Source organism: Syngnathus floridae, chromosome 4, assembly GCF_059516105.1.
Source record: "Syngnathus floridae isolate MCC-2025c chromosome 4, RoL_Sflo_1.0, whole genome shotgun sequence".
NCBI classification, from domain to species: Eukaryota; Metazoa; Chordata; class Actinopteri; order Syngnathiformes; family Syngnathidae; genus Syngnathus; species Syngnathus floridae.
The window spans coordinates 8,246,313-8,269,811 of NC_142416.1; the positions used below are offsets into that span (position 1 = coordinate 8,246,313).

Below are 23,499 nucleotides of genomic sequence, written 5' to 3' on the forward strand. Positions count from 1 at the left end.
GGTGACAAGGGTCAAGTTTTGATGTTCATCAGTCCATAGTATGGCAGATTAGCACTGCTGCTACTCCCCCTTTGCGTGGCAAGTGCATTGTGAGGTGAAGAAAAATCTACAATAAAAAAATGTGAACATAATTGTGTGGTATTGCTTCAAGAAAATGGTGTCCATTAGATGAAACTCAGATCACATTTTATGACCAATTTATGCCGAAATGCAATATTTCCAAAGGGTGCGCAGTTAGTTGCGTACTTCTTACAATTTCACAACTTCCAAACTACTTCCCATTGCTTTTTCTGCAGTTTATGGAATATGAAATGGAGCTTGCCAAGAAAAGTGAGCAGTCTTCAGTTCAGTCCGTGACAGTAGATGAGCCGGAGGTCACGCAAGCACCCAATCTCGAAGAAAACAAGGCGTCTGATAACATAGAACAGCCTTTCAAGTATTGCAGAATTTTTTCCTTGGGGCCAATTCTGAATTGCTCCATTCGCAAGATTAGTGGTTGTCATACCTTAGCATACAGTTCCATCTCAAAAAATATTTATCTTTATCTTCAGCTTACGATGTCGATCCGTTTTGAGGGAGTGATGTGAATGGAATTTTGGTGTAAGTCGGAACAGTAATAAAATGAAACAGCACAGTAATAATAAAAAAAAAAAGAAAACAATTCCTTTGCTTTACTCCTTTGGTTGGCTTGTACACTGGAAGGGGCTTTGCAAGAGAGACAACGCAACATTCCAAAATGTCGTATACCATGTGAGTCGGTTACGCCGTTCCTCGGTCCACAGTCTCTCTCGCTGTGTATTCTTCCACCACGGGCGCCGACTAGTTCCCGCGAACGTTAAGAATCTTAGAATGCCTTTACGACGCAAAACCGCTTTAAATACATGGAATGAAATACGAAAATCGGATGCACCGATACCACTTTTTTAAAAACCAATATAAGTACAAGTACTTTGATTACACTACTTGCTGACAGAGTACCGGAAAACACAAAAAATATAATTCCACCAAACTTAAATGTCATTTTTATTTTTTAATGCAACAGCAAGCAAATGTTACAGTTGACAGTGAATGACACTAACAGTCTACTTTAAATATCTGACTTTTCTATTACTATAAAATAAGAACCTCTTTTAAATAAATAACAAATTCTTTGAAGTTTACCAGCAAAAAAAATACGAAAAAAAAAGACTAACTTAACTGTGAGAACGGCATTGTTCAAAATTTTCTGTTAGCAACACCAATGCCTACTAGGAAAATATAAGTGGAAGGTTCATTTCTTGCATGTAAAACGACTCTTTGTGGGGTAAAATTATCGTCAATTCACTGTGCTGTCAAAGTAATCAGAGACGCTGCCCTGCGAGCATTTTTTCGTCTACCTCGAAGTCTAGGCTAAAACTCGGCTAAAAAGGTCTAAAAGTGAACGTTTTTTAGACGTCTATCCCATAGACGTCTATGCTATAGATCAGGGGCCCCCAACCACCGGGCCCCAGACCGGTACCGGTCCATGGGTCACTTGGTACAGGGCCGCCAAGCCGCACAGGAAAAAAAAAAAACTTTCGATCAATTAATTCAGGTCAAGACGCTCGTCCCCGTCACGTGACATGTTTCCCCAGTAGAGCCAGCAAAGCTAGCAAAAAAATATTTAAAAAATTGTCGATTCGCTCCCAATTAATCGGTTTTTGTCCGTAGGAAGTATCATTTTTGTGAATCGTGTAGATCCATTGAGAAAAATTGTTCTTTCCTCGCTTACCGTTTTTCTCACTTACGTTTTTGCTTAGTATTTTCCTGCTTCCTGTGTTTTTGTCGCTTAGTGCGTGCTTATTGTTTTTCTTACCTACATCTTTTTTGCTTCGTTTTTACACTTACCGTTTTTTCTTGCTTACCGCTTGCTTACCGTTTCTCAGTGTTTTTTCTCGTCTAACTTTTTTTCCCGCTTAGTTTTTTCTCTTACGATTTTTCTCACTTACTGTTTTTCTTGCCTATTGTTTTTTCTCGCTTACCGTTTTTTTCTAGCGTAGTTTCACCTTCATACCTTTTTCTCACTTCATTTTTTTCTCAGTTTTTTTCTCTCGCCTACCGCTTTTCCTCACTTTTTTTTCTCATGTACCGCTTTTATCACATACCATTTTACTTGCCTATTGTTTTTCTCGCTTACCATTATTCCCACTTAACTCTGCTTAGTTGTTCTCGCTTCCTGTTTTTCTCGCTTACTGCTCGCTCATGTTTTTACCGCTGTCTCGCGTTTTTTTTTCTCGCTTATCGTATGGTTTTCTCGTTGACGGATCTTGCGTTACCATTTTTTTCTCGCTTACCATTTTTCTCCCTTGTCGTTATTTCTCGCCTTTTCACATCATTTGCTAGCATTCCCCAATCCCAAGTTTTCATCCAGCTTCTGCATTCTCTTCTCATTACTCATCATCCAATCAATCAAAAGGGTCTCTTGATCGGGCCAGGAAAATCTCTTAGCTACAAATACTGCGCAGTTCAATGCAATGAACACAAAGGTACAAAGGCAATCAAAAAGAAAAAAAATGCATGCAAGTCTGGCTTTTTCTAATAGCCCATTAGACAAAGATTAAGTATTAGATCAAACTATTAAGTGGTTACTTTTGTACAATTATCCCACAAACCATCTGTGGCTGGTGGAAAAGGCTGTGCCAAAAACAATTTGAACACTTTGACGACGTCTGTCCTCACATTTTGGCGCAGACTGGTCTAAGCGGAGCTTTTCTTGATGTCCTTGATGGACACGTGACCCCACACGATCAGCTGCGTGATGTTTTGTAGATTGGCCTCTCTGTATTTGTAAGTCACCTCGTCGAGGCCATTGATTGTGATCTGGAAATGATCGTCGGCGCACTTGATGACAACCTGAGCAACAACAAGGACACCATGCACGTAATGAGTGTGAACGGCATGGCAGCGAGTAAAGGCGGGAGATGTGACGTTCACGTTGACATTTTTGGGACTTTTTTGACTTTTTTTGGCGAGCAAGCCTTACAGTTTTGCTAGCGATTGGAAGAAAATTCATCTTATTGTGGACATTTCTGAGTAGCATCACGAAGGGTGGGATGGTTTGAGCACTTCCTTTTGACTGTAACATTTCCATTTCACACTTTTTGTAGTTTGAAAAAGAAAATCACTCCAATTATTAGCGGCTAGGTGCTCTTCAACCAGTAAATGTCCGCTTCCCATTGGAAACACTCAATTATTTTTTAAGATTGACGCATGTTTAGGGAGGTTCTACAAGATGGAGTGGATTTTGACAGACAGTTGTATGGATACGCCTTGCGCATATGAACAAACAACAAAGCGACAATTAGAAAGAATTAACCAACCGGCACCAATCAAAGGTAAGGAACATTCCACACCAAAGTTTGGAAACCCCAAAACTGTAAGTGAGAGTGTGTGCAGAAATGGTGTGATTTACGTCACCTTGACTTCTTGTCCGCGTCCAGAGCCTTGCGTGGGATGCTCCTCTCTTTCGTTCCAAGTTGTGTTCACTCTGGAGTACAACCAAATCTTCTTGGTTACAAAGTTCAACTTGAGGAGCAGCGCGACCACGTTGTCGGTTTCGTCGTCAGGCACAAACAGGTTGATTTTAAACCTGCAACACAGATGTACAACAGTGTGTTTGTGGTATTAGCATTCTTGTGCCCGTGTGGGAGTGGGTGGGGGTCCTCGTACCAATCTGCCAGTTTATTTGCTCGCCCTGTGATGGTGATGACGTTGTTCACACGGAGACCTCCCTTCAGCTCGACCGCTGATCCAGCAACCTGAAAACATGTAATCAAAACATAACTGGTCATCAAAACATCTTGAATAGAAATTGCATGCGAATGCTAAGATCTGACACTGAAATGAGATTGTGTGGAAATCATTACAACTGTCTTTTGAACCTGTCCAGAAACGTGGGATGCAGAGAGAGAGAAAAAAATCAACTCACTACATTCGCTGACTTGGCGAGCTTGCTTCTGTGCAAGAGTACGCTGTCACCAGAATGGCTCTCCTCTGCCTTCTCTGAGGTGATTGCATAATGCGCTTTGGGCATCTTGCACATGAAGCTGTTGGGTATCTTGCAGCTCATCTGCTTCCATTTTCCAGCCTGAAAGATGAGCAAGAAGGATTTCAGTGAATCGTGCAGATGTTCCTGCAAACAGTCAATTGGCCACCCACCTTTTGCGACATCGCCACACAGTCCTTTTTCAGGTGTTTGGGTTCTTCCGGGGCCCAGTCGGTGAAGGTCACCTCGTGGCGGTCCGACCATTCGAACATGCCGAGGACACTCTGGTCATTCAGTCCGGTCCACATGTCGCTGGTGTCTGCAGAGGACAAAGGCGAGAAGATCTCTCACCCAGCGTTCAGGGGATAGCCGTTCTACGAAGACGCTGTACGCACCGAGGGCGGAAGCATTTTTCACCCACGTCTGCTCCACCTCAGAAAGGATGGACACCAGATTGGCACCCAATTTCTTACAGTCAGCTTGAGCAGCGGCCCACTCCTTCTTGTCCTCAAAAGCTTTGTAGCAGAAGCCCGCAAACTCCTCCCAGGACTCTCCCAAGCATCTCGGCTCTGCAGGTGAGATACCGTGCGAGGTTAGCAGTAGTTGAGCACTTGACATGAAAAAATGCTCCGTGAACTCACCTCCGTCTGCAAATGTGAAGGCGTGATCCGTCGAGTCAGCATTCCTGCAGGTCGTACATGTGACAATGAGCTCGGCCTCGTATTGGTGCTTTGCCATAAACGTTGGCCACTCACTTCAGGGAGGTGATCCCGTTCTGACCGGAGCCAGCAAAGCCCTTCTTTGCCACGGCTTTCATCACAATACAGTCTCCTCCGATGTCGTTACGAATGACGCCGGCGTGAATAGCGGCCTTGCAGACGCTTGAGTCCTGCACTCACATCAAGTCAAGAACTCAACTGGCGGGTCACGATAGGGAGGATTTGACTTTCTGATTGGTGTGTGGAAATGAAATCATCTTTCAAATGGAACTAATGTCAAAATCCCAATTTAAATGTAGGTTCATCTTTGAAATGTTTATTTCTGCCAAGAGCCAGTACCTCTCCAGTCCAAGGGTCAGCAATCACGTACGTACCTTATTGTAGACCAAGGTTCCGGTGACATTGTGTTTGGAGTTGGCGCACTTGGGCGGGCAGTGGAAGCTGCAGAAGGCAAGGACAAGCAAATTGACGACAGGCGCCCACCGTCGTGGAAACACCGGGGCAAGTGCGACTCACGTCATTGCCTTGGTCAAGTGGAGGCTGTTGAACGTGCTGTCACAGGTCATCGCATCTGTCAGACAAAAGGTGATATCAAAAGATGGGTTGTATGTTTTTCCCGGCAGCGGAGGGAGAGACTCGCTTACCGTCACGTGCGCATCCCAAGAGGTCAAAGCTGAGGCCGAAGTCAACGCTGTCCTCAAGCGGCAGGATGCGGACGTGCTGAGCGGAAAACGCAGAGCCAAACCGGTGCTCCCCCCCTCCGGTAAACTAGCAATAGCACTCTCGTTTGTAATGGCAAGTGTGGGCAGCCCGGTCGGCGTCAGGTCGACTGGCTGGCCGCTCACCTTTTCGTCCGGGTGATCAGTCCAGCTTTTGCCATCAACACTCGTCTTCATCTCAAAGTCGATGACCCAGGACCTTTGGTCAGTGTGAGGACAGCCGTGGGCGACGATCCCAGTCACCTTTCTCACGTGACCGAGGTTCACCTGGATCCAGCTGGTGGAGGCTGCAGGACACAAGTTCGCTCAGGACACCAAATTGCCAGCGCCGAAGTAGCTTTCGATTGTCTACGTACGATCTTGTGACGGTCTCCAGCAGGAATTCTTGCTCAATTGAGCTTTCTCTGGGCTGGCGTCGCTCATTGAGGAGGAGGCTTCAAACGCTGAGTCCGCCTCGACCAAATTGTCAAGACACACTGAGGACAACCCAGAATCATGTTGCAACCGATCTCTGATAACGGAATCCTTGTATTGTATTGTTATGGGCATTGTTAGGCGCCGTCGATTCACTAGGCCAATGGTCGCCAAGCTTGCAAGGCGAGTGGTCCCCTGAACCTTTTAGTCATCGCATCAACGTCCGTAGCAGACAGACCATTCAATGTGCCATCATACCCCAACTCTGGTTGGGAGATACCGCATTAGACAACAGAGACGTGAAGCCCACCTTTCCGCTCGCAGCTGTAGACCAAGTGCAGGTACTTAGAGACTGCAGGGCAGGTCTCCCGGACGCCCTCAAAAGGGTCAGCAAGACAATATTGACGGTTGTCACATTTCTGCCTGTAGTGAGGGAGGGCTCCTCGCACTACGCAAGTCTCTGCAAGTCATAAGGCCGAGTGGAAGCTTATTTGGCTGCAACGGTCGTATCGTCGGACCACGGACGGCGTCACTTATGTCCTGTCTTACCCTTGGTTGCGTTCTGAGTTGGACATAGGCTGCCGCTCCTCCGTCCGTAGAAGGCCGACTGGATGCGGATGACGCTTTGACGCTCACTCTGACAAATGAGGTCGATGTTCTTCTGCTGGTTGCACACAAGGATATCCCGAAAACCTGCAAGCGCACCGTGTTGTATTTTTTCCGTCTCGCATCTTTTGACGTCAACATTCAGGATTTGAGGAGACTGACTTACCGTCATGGCGTGGAGGTTCTGGTTTCTGTCCTGCGAGGCAAAAGCCAAAGATGGGCATCAACATGAATTGGCCATGAGTCACATCTTACCTCGAGCTCTTTTCTTGCATATGTAGTTCCTCTTCTTCTGGCAGTTGTCAAATTTCCAATTTCCCAGTTCACATTTAGCGTGAAAGGAAAGGCAGCTTTCACCAGAGGGTTTACTAGGGCTATCTGTAAGGAGACAGCAGATGCTAAGCACTCCTCTCCATTGCTCCAAATATTGGAGCAACAAATATTGGATGGCGTTTGGCCTCACCTGTGGTCCAGTGGGTGTAACGAAAGGGAGACCCGTCAGTCCACTTGCAACCCTCTTGAGTGATCGTGGTGTTGGTGGCCAACCACAGAGAAGAAACGTTTTGAAGTCCGGTGGACAGAACTTTGGATCAAACATGAATAAGATAACATCAGTAAATGCCTTTAAGCTTATATGTATCACGGTTATAAATCCATTTGACATTTTACTCATTGTGGTCAATATAAAGTGGAACAGCATATCTTTTGTCTGAATTCCTCGTTGTCATAGCGTCACAAACTCATTTTCACCCCTCTTCCTAGTAGCGTCTCAGAGCAAGCCGTTTTGGTGCGGCCTCTTTAAATGCAAATGAGATATTTCAAACCACGCCGCCTCCAGGTCGGAAGTTTCCTTGCGCCGCAAACCTTTAGCTCGAATTAAAGATGTCAACAGCAGAAGACTTGTCAAACATACATAACACGTAAAAGAATAAATCCCTGTTAGGGTGTACAGATTATCTTGATCGTATGATTATGTTAGAATGTAACCTGTAATAATTAATAATTACTAGCTTGTCCTGTCTTAACAAAAGTAGTGGAACAAAGTGCTAAGATCTTTTGAACTGATTGACTAGCTGCAGCGGAAGCAGTGTTGCTTTGTTTACACAATGTCGTAAAAGACCCCCTGCTATGCTTTGATCAGCAGGCCAGGGGCTTCAACCCCATCCTGCCCACTCTCACCCCCACTCTCACCCCCACTCTGTTTCTCTCAATAAAAATGCTCCCGCAATAGGCCTGAGCCAGACTTCATTCGATCATCGCTGTCCACACTGCGACGAATGGACTCTCCACCTGCAGGTGCTTAAAAGGACTTACTTGTCTCCCGTGTGGTTCTTGCAAAATAAGTTGGAGTGAGCACAACTCTAACAATCCCCTCCCAATATTTATGAACGTGGTTAAGAGAAGCAGTAAGCTAATACTTGCATTAAAGAGAAGCATACAAACGCATTTAACACATTCTTGCGTTCCCTAAGAATAAAACATGCAACTAGTTGATATGACTACTCAAAATACATCCACAAGAAGTGACAACAGAGGGCACAGCGCTAAAATCAGCAGAAAGTCCGATGCTAATGCTACGACAATGAGGGCATCCTAGACACGCAATACGAAAGTTAAATAGTTTATTATTTTTGTGTCATCTCAAGCTTAGCGCTTTACTGTGTCCGTCGTTTCCATAGATTGAAGGAACAGAATCTTCGATGAAACAAAGTTTTTCGGCGAATCCTTCTCGATAATGACGAGTTTCTTTTGTATACTGTCGAATTTTTTGTATGCCTTTTTAAAGGATTTGTCAATCCCGATAGCTGTCCTTTTCTGGTCAGATGCGACAAATGTCAGACAACCACTTGCGGTCTGGTAACCAAATGCAGGTGACGTCACAAACAATGTTTTCTTTACTTTAGCATATACGCCAGCCTCTACAAATGTCACAAGATTTTCAACCAACAGTCCCTATCGAGCCCATAAGCCTACCTTCTATGACAGTCTGCTCCATGTTGTCGGTGATGCTGAGCAGGTCGCCTCCGAGGCGGACGCAGTCGTCTCGCGCCTCCTGCCAGGTCTTGGCATTGTTGCGGTTGATCAGGTAGCAGAAGTTGCTGTAGGGGTTCTCCACCCACGAGCCGCATTTTTCGCTCCAGCCTGCAAGAAAGACTCGCGTCACTCTAGGGCCAACTGGCCAAGGACCAATCACGTGTCGGCCGCAGGATGGGATGCCCACCTGCTTGCGGCTCATCATGGCGAGGCTCTCGGATTTTAGCTGCAAAAACGCAAGGGGGATCAAACACGAGAGAGCAGTGAGAGGTCAAAAGCCAAAGTGAGCTGTGGTGACTTTTGGACCTTTTTTGCAGACAGATGGCTGCTCTTCAGTGCAGGGCCACTGATGAAATCGTCCAGAAGCTGACAGAGCAAAGCAGTCACCGCGTCCTTTAGACTGTTCTCCCCTCAGCGTGATGTAGTCCTGCGGATGACAGGATGAATACCAATTGAGTGCGTTTGGTGTTGCAACTTATATTCTTCAAACGTTCAGTTTTTTTTCTTTTCTCATTACTGTACTCCATTTTTAACATCAACAACTACAATGTTCCTATTTTGTTCTTAGACTGTCCATCTATACAATTCTGCACTTTTATATGACCAGACAAAAAAAACTGTATATAACTATTTTATTCAAGCTTGTCAATTTTATTTGTCTTAAAACAACTGCAAGTTGACCTGTGTTCGTGGCCATGCCCCTTTGAAACTTAACACATTTTTTTCTGCTCTTGCAACATTGTGACCAACCCAACTTTGGCTTTCTCATATCTCATTCTGGACACATTTTAGACAGCTGTAGACGTTTTGCTTACTGCAGACGTTGCGTCGCTCCAGTAAAATTTGTTGTCTTTGTTCTTCTTGAGTCCCATGAAAGGCCAATATCCTTTAACATCTCGCACGTGAGCTTGAGGAAAGCAGAACAAGCGCTAGTTGCAAAGATGCCAGTGATAATTGCGGGATGATCACAGAATTGTCGGTTTGTCTTGGTGCTCACCAGCCAAGAACTTGTTTTCGTCCTCTGAGTGGACGCTGGCCAAGTAACCATCCCGTCCCTTGCAGAAGTTCTCGGCGGCCTGCCAATTCTTACGTTTCCACTCAAAATGATAGCAAGAGTCGTCGAACAGGAAGTCGCCGGGGTTGCAGGAGGAAGCTGCAGCCACAAACAAACTTGGATTGGAAAAGCACGGCGGGACGATGCAGGAGTAAAAACCAGAGTGACAGCCACTCACTCTCCACTCTATCGTAACCAAAGTCTTTCAAGGAACACTCCCGGCCTTCTGGGCAGTCTGCAAAAAGACCACACAATTAAAATGCAGAAAGACCAGACAATTAAAATGCTCCTTTCGGCATCAACATGACAACGATGAGGCGATGGAGACCAAGTCGCCGCCCTCCCAGAAGCAGTTGTACCGAGCCCCCAGCCAACCGTTGGGGGTCTCTATCTTCTTGTAGCAACTGGACCGGTGAAGACTCCACCCCTTCTCACATGCTGATTTAGGAATGGCTGAGGACACCATTATTATGCCGTTATTTAGAATGGCAGAAATATAGAATTATCCGCACGTAACGGCATGACTGTCTTGTCAGCATTTTGTGGAAACTAAACTCCAGTGAGTTTTTTACCAATCGTGTCAACTGCGGCACCGAGAATCAAAGGACTTTAGAAAAGGCCTTCCTTAATACTTCATATCTGATGACACAACTCTAAGAATAAGACCAATGTCAAATCATGCCTCTTCCTCTTTTCTTGCAGATGTAGCTGCTGCGCTTCTCCTCACAATCGGCTTTTGCCCAGCGGCCGTCGGCAGTGAGCAAGGAAAGGCAGCTTCCACTGGGGGCTTCTCCGGTGATGCCTGCAAGGAGACGACAAATGCTAAGCACTCATCCGTTTTGTCGCCGACAAACATTCCCCGGGTTATAGGCCGACCTGTTTTCAGGTTTTTGTAAGTGGACGTCGATCCGTCAATCCACTCGATGCCGTTAGTGATATTGGCATTGGCGCCCAACCACAAAGTGGGACTGCTCAGGGGACGAGCGTACAGACCTTTGGATCAAAGTTAAACAACGACCAAAAGTTTGAACATCGTACAGGTGCGTGTCTAACAGCATTGTTCCTTCTGGAGTCCACGGGGCATAAACTGTGCGAGCCTCTATCGAGTCCTCTGGGAGGTTTACCTTGTATGAAGTTCTGTTCATCAAAGTGGGTGATGCTGAGCAGGTCGCCTCCGAGGCCGACGCAGTTGTCTCGCGCCTCCTGCCAGGTCTTGGCACGGTTGTGGTTGATCAGGTAGCAGAAGTCGTTGGACGGGTTGTCCATCCACCAGCCGCACTTTTTGCTCCAGCCTGCAAGCGAGACCCGTGTCACTTGAGGGCAAAGCGACGACCGACCGTCCGACCGAACGTCGGCTGCAAGGTGGGATGCTCACCTGGTCCCCATGTTGATGACGGCAGAACAGGGAGAGCCCCTTGTACCTTGGCTGCGAGAACGCAAGGGGGATCAAAAAAGAGAGCAATGCCAGGTTCAAGGGCAAAGTGAGCTGCGGTGACTTGCGGACCTTTTTTGCAGATAGATGGCTGCTCTTTAGCGCATGACCACTCATCAAATTGTCCAGAAGCTGACAGAGCAAAGCACTCTTCGAGTCCTGTAGACTTTTTTCCCACCAACTGTGTGACATAGTCCTGCGGACGACACGTCGGACGCCACTTGAGCCTGTTTTGTGTTACGCTTGGTTGAATGAGTTTTTCCATTCCGTGTTGGAGCATTTCAACGTTCTTTTGGTGAAATCACAGCTTTGAGCGTTTCGGTGAAAACTGCATACTGGCACCAGTTTCATCATGTCATCCTGTTTTATTCTACGGAATTCCGTCAAATCCTGCACTTTATCCGCCAAGACTGATTTTTTTTTTTAAACGTCATTCAAGTTTTCTTGTTCATTTTAATATCATTCTAAAGGAGAAATGGCAAATTTGTTCCCCAAATGTTCCAGCTTATTTACTTCAAAAGCATTTTTCTATTCAATTCCAATCTTTTGCCTTTGGGCAGAGGCAAATGCAAACTTCTTTAGACTGCAGTAAATTTTTTACTTACTGTAGATTTCCCGTCAATCCACTCGAAAATGTTTTTCTTCTTCTTCAGTCCCACAAAAGGCTGAGATCTTCCTGCGTCTCGCATGTGAGCTTGAGGAAAGCAGAACAAGCGCTTCAGCACAAAAAGAGCATCCACTTGTCGGATGTTTCTTGGCACTTGCTGACCTGCCAAGAAATTGCCTTCATCCGCTGAGAGGACGCTGGCCAGATGACCTTTGTTTCTTTTGCAAACCCTCTCAGCGGCCCACTGCACCTTCTTCACCCCCTCGAAACGATAGCAAGACTCGTCAAACAGGAATTCGCCAGGGTCGCAGGAGGAAGCTGAAGCCACAAACAAACTTGGATTAGAGAAGCACGGCGGGACGGTGCTAAAAACAAGCGTGGCAGCAACTCACTCTCCACTCGAAGGTAACCAAAGTCTTTCAAGGAACACGGCCGGCCCTCCGGGCAGTCTGCAAAAAGACCACACAAGTGAAATGTCCCTTTCGACATCAACATGACAACTCCTGAGCAGGCTTACCGTCCAGCGGGCGCTCGCACATGAACGGCAACGAGGATCTGCACGAGCCGTGCCGCCACTTTCCTGGCTGAGTCCACACGCCTTGGTTGACGTACGCGCAGGAATCCACGTCGGAGCTGTCGGGAGAAGTCGTGATAAGCATTTCAGTATTTTTTTCTTGCTTTCTGGTGAAAACTTGACAAAAGGTCTTTTTTCCCCTCCACTGTGCTCTTTTCCATTTTGGAAAGGGGCCCCAAAACCTTGCCTGACAGTGAAAGGACATCAAGACGTGACTTTTTTACCTTCCAACCTGACGGGAGTCCCAGTTGGAGTAGTTTCCCGTCACGCGGACATCGGACCAAGTCAGCTTCTTTTGCTTCTTGTCATACCGACACCAAGCCTCTTCGCATTTCTGCACAGACCAATCCCGCTTGTCAATCGCGTAGCGGTACAGAATTAACTGCTTGCGCTTCCGTCTCACCAGATTGGAGAGTCCGATCCAGAAGGGGTCGTCGTTGCCCATTTGCTTCTTCACAAAGGCTTCCTCGCCCGATGAGGCGACCGAGACCAGGTCGCCGCCCTCCCCGACGCAATCGTGCCGAGCCCCCAGCCAACCGTTGGGGGTCGCCATCTTCTTGTAGCAGCTGAACCCGAAAGTGAGCCACCCGTCGACCATATCACATGACTTCTGATCGACTGAGGAAACATTTGGGGGATTGTAGAATATTCTTATTTGACCCATATTCCACTTATTCAAGCGCATCTCTGTTGAGTGTGGGCCTCAGGTCGTGGGTACTTTTACCCCTCAAGAAACGCTGACGTACGAGTACAGAGAATAGAATTGGCTCAGCTGGCTCCGATCCAAATTTAGCCATCAAGCAGTCTTCTTTGTGACCATCTTTCCCCCGAGATAATACTGGCAGTCTGGGATCAGAGTTTTAACAAATTAGTGGTTTGGTTTGTGACCGTTTAGGGTAGAGACTCAATGTAAAAAGCACAGAGTCTGGAAATCACGGGAGGAACTTTTCTGGATGTGAGACATTTCCACATCTTGAAGGAATAAAATCTTTTTCCAATCAGCTGATTGTCTTGAGATATTTTTTCCTTCCCTGAGGAAGCCACTTTCAACAGCGAGTTCCCGAAGAACAACTAATAATAAGAATACATTTTTATTTATAAGGCGCCTTTCAAGGCACTCAAGGCTGCCAACTGACCAGCGAATACAATTTATCACAGAATTATCAACGTTTTGCCACCAATGTTGTGGGAAACAAGAAATTCAGACCAGCTGCAGTCTTAATTCCAGTTTTGCCAATTGCGTTAGCCCCATGACTTGACAATTGACACGCTAACAACACGCAGACATATTTCATCGAGAGGACTTCAGAAGTCAGCGCGAATCGGCCAAGCGTCACGTTACCCCTTCCTCTTCTCTTGCAGATGTAGCTGCTGTTTTTTCGGCATTGGTCAAATTTCCAGTCGCCGTCGGCAGTGAGCAAGGAAAGGCAGCGTCCGCCAGTGGCGTCACTGGCGTTATCTGGAAGGAGACGACGGACGCTAAGCACTCGTCAGTTTTGTCGCCGACAAACATTTGCCGGGTTTTAGACCGACCTGCTTTCAGGTTTTTGTAAGTGAACGGGGATCCATCAGTCCACTTGCTGCCTTCAGTGATCTCGGCATTGACGCCCAACCATAGAGTCAGCGGAATGTCGCGCAGATCTTCCAAAGTTAAACAACGATCAAGAGGTGCATTGTTCCTTCTGGAGTGCATGCGGCATAAACTGTGCGAGCCTCCATCGTGTCCTTCAGGCACTTTACCTTGTATGAACTTCTGTTCAGTGTCGTCGGCAAGGCTGAGCAGGTCACCTCCGTGGTCGACGCATTTGTCTCGCGCCTCCTGCCAGGTCACGTCCTGGTTGTGGCTGATCAGGTAGCAGAAGTCGTTGGCCGGGTTCTCCATCCACCTGCCGCACTTTTCGCTCCAGCCTGCAAGCGAGATTCGCGTGACTTGAGGGCCAACTGGCGACAAGAGCGCGACCACGGATGTGACGCCCACCTGGCCTGAATATTGATGACGGATGAGCAGTAAGAGCCTTTCGGACCTTAGCTGCAAGAGGGATCAATAATGAGCGCACGCGTGAAAGAGCAAAGGGAGTGGTCGTGACTTTCAGACCTTTTTTGCAGATGGCTGGAAATTTGTTGTTGACGCAGCCATAGTTGTCAGGATGAGTAGAGAACACAGCTATGCAGTCGTATTCGAAATATTGCAATCGTGGGGTGTCGTCCTGCACACATGACAGAGATGACTTGAGCGCATGATAGCTTTTGTTTCTTGTCAATTACAATTGCCATCAAACTGCAGCTTTGTCCTTGTTCCAGCGGATTTTCTGGAAAACATTTCTTCGTAGCTCTTCTCGTAACATTGCGCCCATCCCGGTCAAAGTTTGACTTTTTTGTTTTTGTTCAAGAAAGCTTTTTCCTGCTTAAATGACACTTTGTATCTCACTTTTATCTTTTGCATTTCAGTACGACATCTCATTCATTCATATCATATCATTCTGGACAAATGACAACTTTTTAGTTCACTCATACATTTCACTTACGATAGATGTTCCATCAGTATACTCATAGTTGCCATTCTTCCTCGCGAGTCCCACCCAACCAAGGCTATAGCTTATGTGAGCTTGAGAAAAAAAGAACAAGCGCAAGTTGCAAAGATGCTGGTGAGCATTGCGGGATGATTGGGGAATTGTCGATTTGTCTTGGCGCTCACCACCCAAGAAATTGACTACGTCCTGTGAGTGGACGCTGGCCAGGTGACTTTTGCGTCCCTTGCAGAAGTCCTCAGCGGGCTGCCAATTCATCTTCTCCCGCCCAAAATGATAGCAAGAGTCGTCGAACAGGAAGTCGCCAGGGTCGCAGGAGGAAGCTGAAGCCACAAACAAACTTGGATTGGAAAAGCACGGCGGGACGGTGCAGGAGTACAAACAAGCGTGGCAGCCACTCACTCTCCACTCGATCGTAACCGAAGTCTTTAAAGGAACACTGCCTGCCCTCCAGGCAGTCTGCAAAAAGACCACACGTTTGAAATGTTCCTTTTGACATCATAATATAATTCGTGCGGGCTTACCGTCCAGCGAGCGCTCGCACATGTATGGCAACGAGGATCCGCACGAGCCGTGTCGCCACTTTCCTGGCTGATTATTGTGGTACACGCCAAGGTTGACATACGCGCAGGACTCCACATCGGAGCTGTAGGGAGAAGTCGCGAAAAGCATCTCAGTATTTCTTCTTACTTTCTGGTAAAAAATTGACAAAAGCTCTTTTTTCATTTTGACAGTGAAAGGACGCAAAAACGTAACCTTCTTACTTTCCGTTTAGACCTTTAGCCCAGTTGGAGTAGGTCACAGTCACGCGGACATCGGACCAAGTCAGCTTCTTTTGCTCCTTGTCATACTGACACCAAGCCTCGTTGCAATTCTGCAGAGACCAATCCCGCTTGACAATCGCGTACCAGTAGAGAATAAACTGCTTGCGCTTCCGTCTCACCAGATTGGAGAGTCCGATCCAGAAAGGGACGTCGCCCATTTTCTCCTTCACGAAGGCTTCCTCGTCCGACGAGGCAACGGAGACCAGGTCGCCGCCCTCCCAGACGCAGTCGTGCCGAGCCCCCAGCCAACCGTTGGGGGTCTCCATCTTCTTGTAGCAACTGGAGCCGAAAGGGAGCCAATCTTCCTCACAAGCTGAGCCCGGATCAGCTGAGGACACATTTGAGACTTGTATGACGTACGGGCATAACATAAAGGAAAATGTGCTTTCGGGAGTTTGCAAACATATTTTTTAAGGCTGTGTTAAACTTATAATCATATTAATATCTAGTATTGGAGTGCTCGTGTGGATTGGTGGGGGCCGAAGAATGTGCAGGCAAACTGCATGAACTTGTTTTCTTCGAAGTGTTGTGGAATAGGCCCGGATAGGGAGTACCGGAGGAGACCACCTCAAGGTCGGTGAGGAACGAGAACAACAGCACGTCTATGAGACCGGGCTTCGAGGGGAAAACCCAACCGCCTGACCTCAGCGACACCTGGACGGGGAGGAGATGGCCATCGACCAATCATCTCACAATATTTTGCATGCTTTAATATTCATATTGTGTTTCTTTAAAACTGGGCAACCCGGAAGAATGTGTCGTCTTTTGGTGGTCACAAAAACGCACGAGTTGTAGTGTGAGGGACCCGGGACCCAGGCCTGTATTAGTGCGCTTTGTCAGGAATAAATAATTGGTAAATTTGGTCTAATTGATCTACTGGTCTTCTCTTTGACAGAACGAACTCGCAAAATTGTTAGGTGCGCCAGTGTGTGGATTAGGACATAGCAATTTATGTGTTAAGTGTTGATCGCAATTTGGAGTCAGATCAATAACTAAAATCCGTAACCTAACAATTTCTTGGTGACCGCGGACGTGATGTCAAGAGAAGGGTAATTGACAACTCGTGGTCTTTAGCCAAGACACCGGACAGTGTCAGGGACACTGTCTCACGGTCGGCGAACCGTTTGGAATAAGCGCACAACGTTGAGCTGGTACGACGTCTCCTCAACCCTGAGCTCATCACCGATAAGGTAAGCAGAATACCTGTTACTATAAGTCAAAATGCTGCAAATTGAAAGAGGAAATTTAAGAGGAGACTGTCGTTCAGATCAAATAAGGTGTGCATGAAGTTAAGATACATACGGTGAATAAGTTTGGAACTTACGTGCGTAACGTGTACGGTAAAGTCAGGGACTTACGCGTACTACGGATAGGTCAGGGACCTAGTGCTTCGTCGTGGCGGACAAGGGTGCGGTGACGATCGTATTCAAATAGCTGGGGTTAATAAAGAGATCCCCGAGGGGAAGTGAGGCCCCCTCAAAAAATATCGGGTGGTAACAGTTCCTCCTGTGAGAGATCAGACCGCTAAAATATCCGAAATGAACCAAATTGGGGGGAGAGTGTGTGTGCGCGCAGAGGATCCTCATGAGTGGGTGTGTATATGAGTGTGTGTGAGTGAGATGTGTGTTCTATGGAAGAAATCAGTAATGGAGAATGTTTAGGAGGCTTTTGAGCGATAATAGGGAAATTGAGAAGTGGACAATGGTGTGTTTAAGTTGGTTAGAGAAACTAAGATGAGCAAGGTGTGGCAGTAGAGAAAATAAGGCGTGTGACAGAAAGTTACTAGAACGGTGGCTTGATAGGATGAGAATAATAGACAACAAATGTTGTGTAGAAGACATTGAAAGATGTCGAATGTGAACATGATGAAGGGCGCAACAGCAAAGTTGGCCTGCCCTTTGAGAGGTTGAGACTGATGAGCGTGCCTGCACTCGCGCGTAGTCGCGGGTCTGGGCTGTGCGCGTGGGCCTGTGCTATGCTCGTGCGGGCGGTGGGCCGGCATCATGATTGTTGTCGGACCCATCTTTATTGAATTTAATTAGGATAAGTAATAGAGATCGAGTTTGTAGGAGCAATCTGAGGTTATGGAGGCTCCCCTGACACGCGGGTCCCACAGTCGGCCCCCCCAGATAGACATATATGACAATTTGCGATGAATCTGATGGGCGAGTTTATGGAAAATTGAATTGGAGATTTTACAATAGGTCATGTTGACAACTATGTCCAAATGTGAAGAGTTACTATTAGGAGTCAATGTTTGCCTGCACACTAACATACTCACTTTGCTTTGTGTGGGAGGAGAGCTGAGTGATAGAGACGGATGTGTGTGTCTGCGAGTGTGTGGATGGGTGCATGCGCATGAGATCATCTGACTGTGTGTGCGCAGTATGATTGGCCAGAGAGGTCTGAAGTTGGGGTGATGTGTTTGCAATTGAGGATAAAATTCCTCTCACCTGAAGGGGTGGTACAGACTGGAGGGTCTGGAACTGGTAAGTGATGAGTTCTGACCGGAACCATGGCTCAATGATCAATCAGGGGCACCATCGACAACAAAACGGTGTGATGGAGAAGGCCCATTTCAGTGATATGGTCAGACAAGACAGAACTAGTATCGAACAGCAAGACTTTGGACGATTTGACGTGTGACGACTTTGAGCTCACCCGACGGGGTGACGGACTAGGTGGACAGTGACCAATTGTTTGACGCTTGAACGTGTTTGCGACAATAGCACGCTCTGCTTTGTTTTTCTGTGTGACTTGATTTTTTTTTTTGCAGCACCAGCCACCAGCCAAGGAGCGGATTGCGCGTTGCTTGCGTAACTTGTTTTCATTCTTGCAGGTTGTCGATTGCGTTTGTGGAAAGTTTGTGTTGGATTTACAAGAATATGTTAACCCTTGCCCTTTTGGTTTTTATGATGAACTTGTTGATGACGTGGTTTTCAGGACATGATCCGCGGGCGCCAGGATTCATTTTATGACTGTTTTTATTTTGACACTTGATGTCTGTTTTTGTTTTTGTGTGTACAAATGTCCGCTGTCAGCAGGGCTATAAGCTCACTGACAGGAGTGCGATGATTTTTGTTTGTGTTGCAGAGTGTGTGGTGGACAGTCAAGTTTCAAGGACTTGGGGTGATGGTCCCGGGGCCCAGATGGTAGCTAGAGGTTCCGCGGGCCTGGCTACAATGAGTGTGGTGATGAGAGGGGACGCTTTGCAGGTTCCTTTTGATACGTAATGACACATTGGGTGAATGTGTCAAAGGGGGGAGTGGTAAAATAGAAATGGGTGAGTAGGTTTCAATTTGTAATTGTGATATACAAAGTTTTTTCCAAATTCACTTGTTTTCAAGCTTTAACAGGACATGCCAGAATTCACCCAGCAGTGATGGAAGGAGCAGAGGAAAACCAGTGACATCTGGTTGTGGTGTGGTGATGACAAATTATAGGATCGCTTGCCAAAGAATGCATCAGATATCTGTGCCCTCGTGTCTTTGATAATGCCTATGGTGGTTGTCCCCATTGAAATACAGAATCTCAATTGGAACCTGGATTCCCCACTGGCGGGGCTCCTGAAGCGAGCCAAAAGAGACGTTTTGCCCCCGTGGTTGAGCGAAGACGATCCAACATATATTGACACTATAGGAGTGCCCCGGGGTGTGCCAGATAAGTATAAACTCGTTAATCAAGTGTTCTCGGGATTCGAAAGCATCTTCCTATGGATCACCCCCAATAAAAATGTAGACTGTACTAATTACTTTCATTACAATGTCCAACGGTAATTATACAGCTGAATCATTTGCCGCAGTTCATGAACAATTGGCTGCAACGTCGTTAATGGCGTTCCAAAACAGAATTGAGTTGGACAGGCTAAGGAACATTGTGTGTGTGGAATGTTTGGTGATGCATGTTGTACTTTCATCCCAAACAACACGGCACCAGGAGGCCGACTGACCAGGGCGTTGGAAGGACTAAGGACACTGAACAAAAAGATGAAAGATCATTCAGGTGTACACACCGATATTTGGTCTGATTGGATGAAAACGTTCGGAAACTGGAAAGGGCTCATCATGTCTGTGCTTGTTGCTGTGGCTATTTTTACTACAGTTATGATTTTATGCGATTGTTGCTGTATTCCATGTATTAGGTCACTCACTGTCCGGTTGATCGAGAAAACCATTGGCCCGTTGCCACCGATGGGCCAATATACCCTGGTGACTCAACATGAGCAGCGGGGGGAAGGAAGGACCGATAGCGCGCTGGTAGCTGTTTGCTAGAGTAACGGGTGATGACCTCATAAATGAGGTCATGAGAGGGAATAAAGGAAAATGTGCTTTCGGGAGTTTGCAAACATATTTTTTAAGGTTGTGTTAAACTTATAATCATATTAATACCTAGTATTGGAGTGCTCGTGTGGATTGGTGGGGGCCGAAGGATGTGCAGGCAAACTGCATGAACTTGTTTTCTTCTAAGTGTTGTGGAATAGGCCCGGATAGGGAGTACCGGAGGAGACCACCTCAAGGTCGGTGAGGAACGAGAACAACAGCACGTCTATGAGACCGGGCTTCGAGGGGAAAACCCAACCGCCTGACCTCAGCGACACCTGGACGGGAAGGAGATGGCCATCGACCAATCATCTCACAATATTTTGCATGCTTTAATATTCATATTGTGTTTCTTTAAAACTGGGCAACCCGGAAGAATGTGTCGTCTTTTGGTGGTCACAAAAACGCACGAGTTTTAGTGTGAGGGACCCGGGACCCAGGCCTGTATTAGTGCGCTTTGTCAGGAATAAATAATTGGTAAATTTGGTCTAATTGATCTACTGGTCTTCTCTCTGACAGAACGAACTCGTAAAATTGTTAGGTGCGCCAGTGTGTGGATTAGGACATAGCAATTTATGTGTTAAGTGTTGATCGCAATTTGGAGTCAGATCAATAACTAAAATCCGTAACCTAACAAACGTCAGCAGCGTCTTGGCATTTTTATCGAGTTTTGTTTCAAAAGACAGAAAGTTGGTTCAAATTAAACCAAGTAGTGGGTCAATCCAATCGGTATTTCTTTAAAACGAATTTAGATTATTTTCGTAACCAGCATTCATTCCAGTGCATGTTTCTCCATTTGCACTGACAATGACATTCTCCCGTCTTATTTTTTCTGATTTTTAAAGTTCTAAATGATGCAAACAACACACTGAACACACCTCACTGCGAGTGACTATTGGACGAAAATGAAAATGCATCAGCTGTCAAAAGGATAACGTTAAAATAGAGAAAAGAACCTTGAGATTAAGTCGTTTGTGGTGGCATTTTGCTTGCATCGACAATGTGGCAGGCAGCTTGTGACGCAGTGAATCAAAAGGCACGCGCTTTCCGTTTTTGGTTGTTGCCTTCTATTAGCTCACCACTAAATGACACTAATTTGTACACTTAGCCCACAAAAGACATGATCAATTACGCCCTCGTGTGGATGATTTATGTGCTGCTTGCTCTAAGAACCTGAGCCTCACATTATTGATGTGGCTGCTTTGTTGGCGTAATGGAGAAAACACAGCAATGAAATTGGCGAACGTCAAGTAAAGTTGGGGGTAACCAAACTTGGTTTTCCTGCAAGTCACTTTTTTATTTCCTCACCTCAGGGGTCGGCAACCCAAAATGTTCAAAGAGCCATATTGCCTCCCCAAAAAAACATACTTATCTGGAGTCGCAAAATCTAAAAGCCTTTTATAAGGCTACATAGACTGTCAATACATACTGTATGCCTACTATTGAAATAATGAAGCAGGCTACAAATAAAAACTGAACATTAATAATTAAATGTCTATTCTCCCTGCAGCGCATCCTGGAGAGAATTAGGCACCACGTGACTACTGATGTACGAAAGAGTTCACGTACCTGCATAGCAGAGCTGTCTGTTCGATATCGGTCACGTCACACGGCTCATCACAGGCAATTGAGAAAGCTGGAGCTGAATTGATGTCCTTGATTTGCTGATCGGTGATAGTGTTTGCCATTTTAATTAACCTTTCCCTCACTGTCCGAAAAAAGGCACTTTGAATGAATGAATCCTTCATGTACTCGCCATCAGTGAATGGTTTCTCATCAGCAATCTTTCTATTTTTGCCTTTTGAATCCATGGCCCATCACTCACACATCTGGTTGTTTACAAGTCGCCTTGTGCTATGTCGCAGGCTACGACCCAATTTTGCTATTTGGCGCCATTCTGAAATTCGGTATTTTTAATGTATTTACAACTACATACATTTTTACAGCATATAAATGTGTCATGCTTATACTGTAAAAACGTTTAAAATAACCAACAAAAAAAAAAAAAAACATACTATCTTTCCATTTTCACGCATTTTTACAAAAGCTCCAGCGAGCCGCTCGAGAATGCTAAAGAGCCGCATGTGGCTCTGGAGCCGCGGGTCGACGACCCCTCGTTTCCCTTCACAACAAAACTCTGTGATATTGAGGCCGTGGCTCAGGCAGTCGAGTGTGTCGAGCTATGCTTCCTCCTACTCTTTTTCGAGCATTCTTTGTTGTTGTTTTTTGTTTGTTGGTTGGTTGGTTTATTCGTTTGTTTGTTTGTTTTATGGATTTAAATTTGACACTTGAAAGTGTTATTTGTTTTATTTATCTCGTTTTATGTTTTAAATATGTTCGAAATAAAGATATGTCATCATCATTAGGAACCGGAGGGTTGGTTGGCGGTTCGACCCTAGCTCTGTCACGTGTCGTTGTGTCCTTGGGCAAGACACTTCACACACATTGCCTCCAGGTCACCACTGAAAACGAGAAAGTGTTCTCAATGGACCTACCTGCTAAAACATTGAATGGATAAAAATAGAAAACAAAAAGCAATAAATACAACAAAAGCGGCGCCCAATGAAAGAACGTGCGTCAAGTGCGCTTTCGGGTGCGTTCTCATCGTCTGGGAGTCCACGAGGGGCCAAACAGCCCGCGGACAGTGGCGAGCGGGTGGGTGCCTTCCACTTGCCCTCGCACTGCTTACAAACAGCAGGCGCGCGCACGCCACCGGCTTTCTGAGGGCACGTGACGTCATTTGGCCCGTTTGACTACAACCTCTGAGCAACGAAAACCTTCATTTTTGTCGAGATTTTATTTGGGAAGCGCAAACAAAGCAAGCACCTCACAAGGATAAAGTGGGGCAGGCAAGTCACCTTTTGAGCTTCGAACCGGGCGCAAGCCTGCGAGTTGGGTCGAAACCAAAGTGGTGACATAGTTTTTACTTTTAGTTTGTCATCATGGATTTGCCGGTACGTCATTTGCTCGTTAAACAAGAAATAAGATCAAAATCATCCAGGAGACCTTAAATAAATCATTGGTCACTTAATTTTTATTCTGTTATAGTTTATTGATCATTCCTGAATGCAAAGGATCTTTCAGGACTGATGTGAGGCATACACCTGTTCAATTTAGCACATTTCTTTTCATGTCTGCGCAGAATATCTATGGACATTACAGTGCCATAGGGCAAAAAGATGATTTACAACAGCTTCAAAGTCCCAATATACGGAAGAGGATTAGGGCCTGTGAAGAGGGACGGGATTCTGATTTTTTTTCTCAGAATTCTGACTTCACTTTAAAGTGAAAATTGTGACTTTAAAGTCTGAATTGTACTTTAAAGTCTGAATTCTCACTTGAAAGTCTAAATTCTCACTAAAGTTGAAATGTTGACATTAAAGTGAAAATTCTGACGATAAAGTCTAAATTGTGACTTTACAGTGAAAATTCTAACTTTAAAGTGAGAATACCCACTTTCTGATTAAAAAATTCTCACTTTAAAGTCAGAATCCTGTCACCCCTTTTATTTCTTCACCGGCCGTAATCCTCTTTCGTACCAATCCAACTCCGAAATCGCAAATTACTCACTTGACGAAGTCCACGCGGCGCTCAACAGTTTCTTACGATAAGAAAATATGTTGACGCCTATTAAAATGCACAAGTCTTGTGAACGTCTTCGTGAAT

At 45.9% G+C, this 23,499-nt stretch overlaps 2 protein-coding genes across 4 annotated transcripts; both read right to left on the reverse strand.

The window, feature by feature from the left end:
* Nucleotides 1-1,885: 1,885 nt before the first annotated feature.
* Nucleotides 1,886-9,633, reverse strand: LOC148398734 (C-type mannose receptor 2-like). The gene is made up of 23 exons (XM_088372484.1): nt 9,493-9,633; nt 9,311-9,402; nt 8,802-8,922; nt 8,683-8,721; nt 8,436-8,603; nt 6,925-7,044; nt 6,717-6,839; nt 6,628-6,657; nt 6,405-6,548; nt 6,166-6,315; nt 5,798-5,917; nt 5,568-5,728; nt 5,367-5,490; nt 5,239-5,293; nt 5,097-5,163; nt 4,759-4,892; nt 4,645-4,688; nt 4,399-4,572; nt 4,177-4,322; nt 3,947-4,105; nt 3,688-3,776; nt 3,436-3,607; nt 1,886-2,871 (listed from the first exon to the last, which is right to left on the reverse strand). The coding sequence occupies exons 2-23, from the start codon at nt 9,365-9,367 to the stop codon at nt 2,716-2,718; spliced, it is 2,553 nt and encodes an 850-aa protein (XP_088228610.1). The 5' UTR covers nt 9,368-9,402; nt 9,493-9,633; the 3' UTR covers nt 1,886-2,715.
* Nucleotides 9,509-23,423, reverse strand: LOC148398735 (C-type mannose receptor 2-like). 3 transcript variants are annotated; one of them, XR_015857843.1, is made up of 24 exons: nt 23,404-23,423; nt 15,455-15,842; nt 15,215-15,336; nt 15,093-15,149; nt 14,858-15,013; nt 14,688-14,767; nt 14,258-14,369; nt 14,141-14,191; nt 13,903-14,070; nt 13,696-13,803; nt 13,505-13,621; nt 12,566-12,780; nt 12,387-12,496; nt 12,106-12,221; nt 11,981-12,037; nt 11,751-11,906; nt 11,587-11,675; nt 11,054-11,177; nt 10,925-10,975; nt 10,674-10,841; nt 10,426-10,542; nt 10,232-10,351; nt 9,728-10,002; nt 9,509-9,648 (listed from the first exon to the last, which is right to left on the reverse strand). XR_015857843.1 is itself a non-coding variant. In XM_088372482.1 (24 exons), exons 2-24 carry the CDS (start codon nt 15,778-15,780, stop codon nt 9,848-9,850), a joined length of 2,706 nt encoding a protein of 901 aa, XP_088228608.1. In that variant the 5' UTR covers nt 15,781-15,842; nt 23,404-23,420; the 3' UTR covers nt 9,833-9,847. The 3 variants fall into 3 exon arrangements, 2 of the variants coding, with proteins under 2 accessions (XP_088228608.1, XP_088228609.1); XM_088372482.1 differs by lacking the exon at nt 9,509-9,648 and having other exon boundaries at nt 9,833-10,002; nt 15,455-15,564; nt 15,634-15,842; nt 23,404-23,420; XM_088372483.1 differs by lacking the exons at nt 9,509-9,648; nt 9,728-10,002 and having other exon boundaries at nt 10,221-10,351.
* Nucleotides 23,424-23,499: the final 76 nt, after the last annotated feature.

Excerpts from the sequence above, each read along its gene's own strand:
- LOC148398734 (XM_088372484.1), bottom strand. The coding sequence starts at position 9,367 with ATGGGACTCAAGAAGAACAAAGACAACAAATTTTACTGGAGCGACGCA. Across the intron at positions 8,923-9,310 it reads GGAGCGACGCAACGTCTGCA|GACTACATCACGCTGAGGGG; the intron begins GTAAGCAAAACG and ends TGTCATCCGCAG. Across the intron at positions 4,106-4,176 it reads GTGTGGCGATGTCGCAAAAG|GCTGGAAAATGGAAGCAGAT; the intron begins GTGGGTGGCCAA and ends CTCATCTTTCAG.
- LOC148398735 (XM_088372482.1), bottom strand. The coding sequence starts at position 15,780 with ATGGAGACCCCCAACGGTTGGCTGGGGGCTCGGCACGACTGCGTCTGG. Across the intron at positions 14,071-14,140 it reads GTCATCAATATTCAGGCCAG|GCTGGAGCGAAAAGTGCGGC; the intron begins GTGGGCGTCACA and ends TCTCGCTTGCAG. Across the intron at positions 12,222-12,386 it reads GACTCCCGTCAGGTTGGAAG|CTCCGACGTGGATTCCTGCG; the intron begins GTAAAAAAGTCA and ends TTCTCCCGACAG.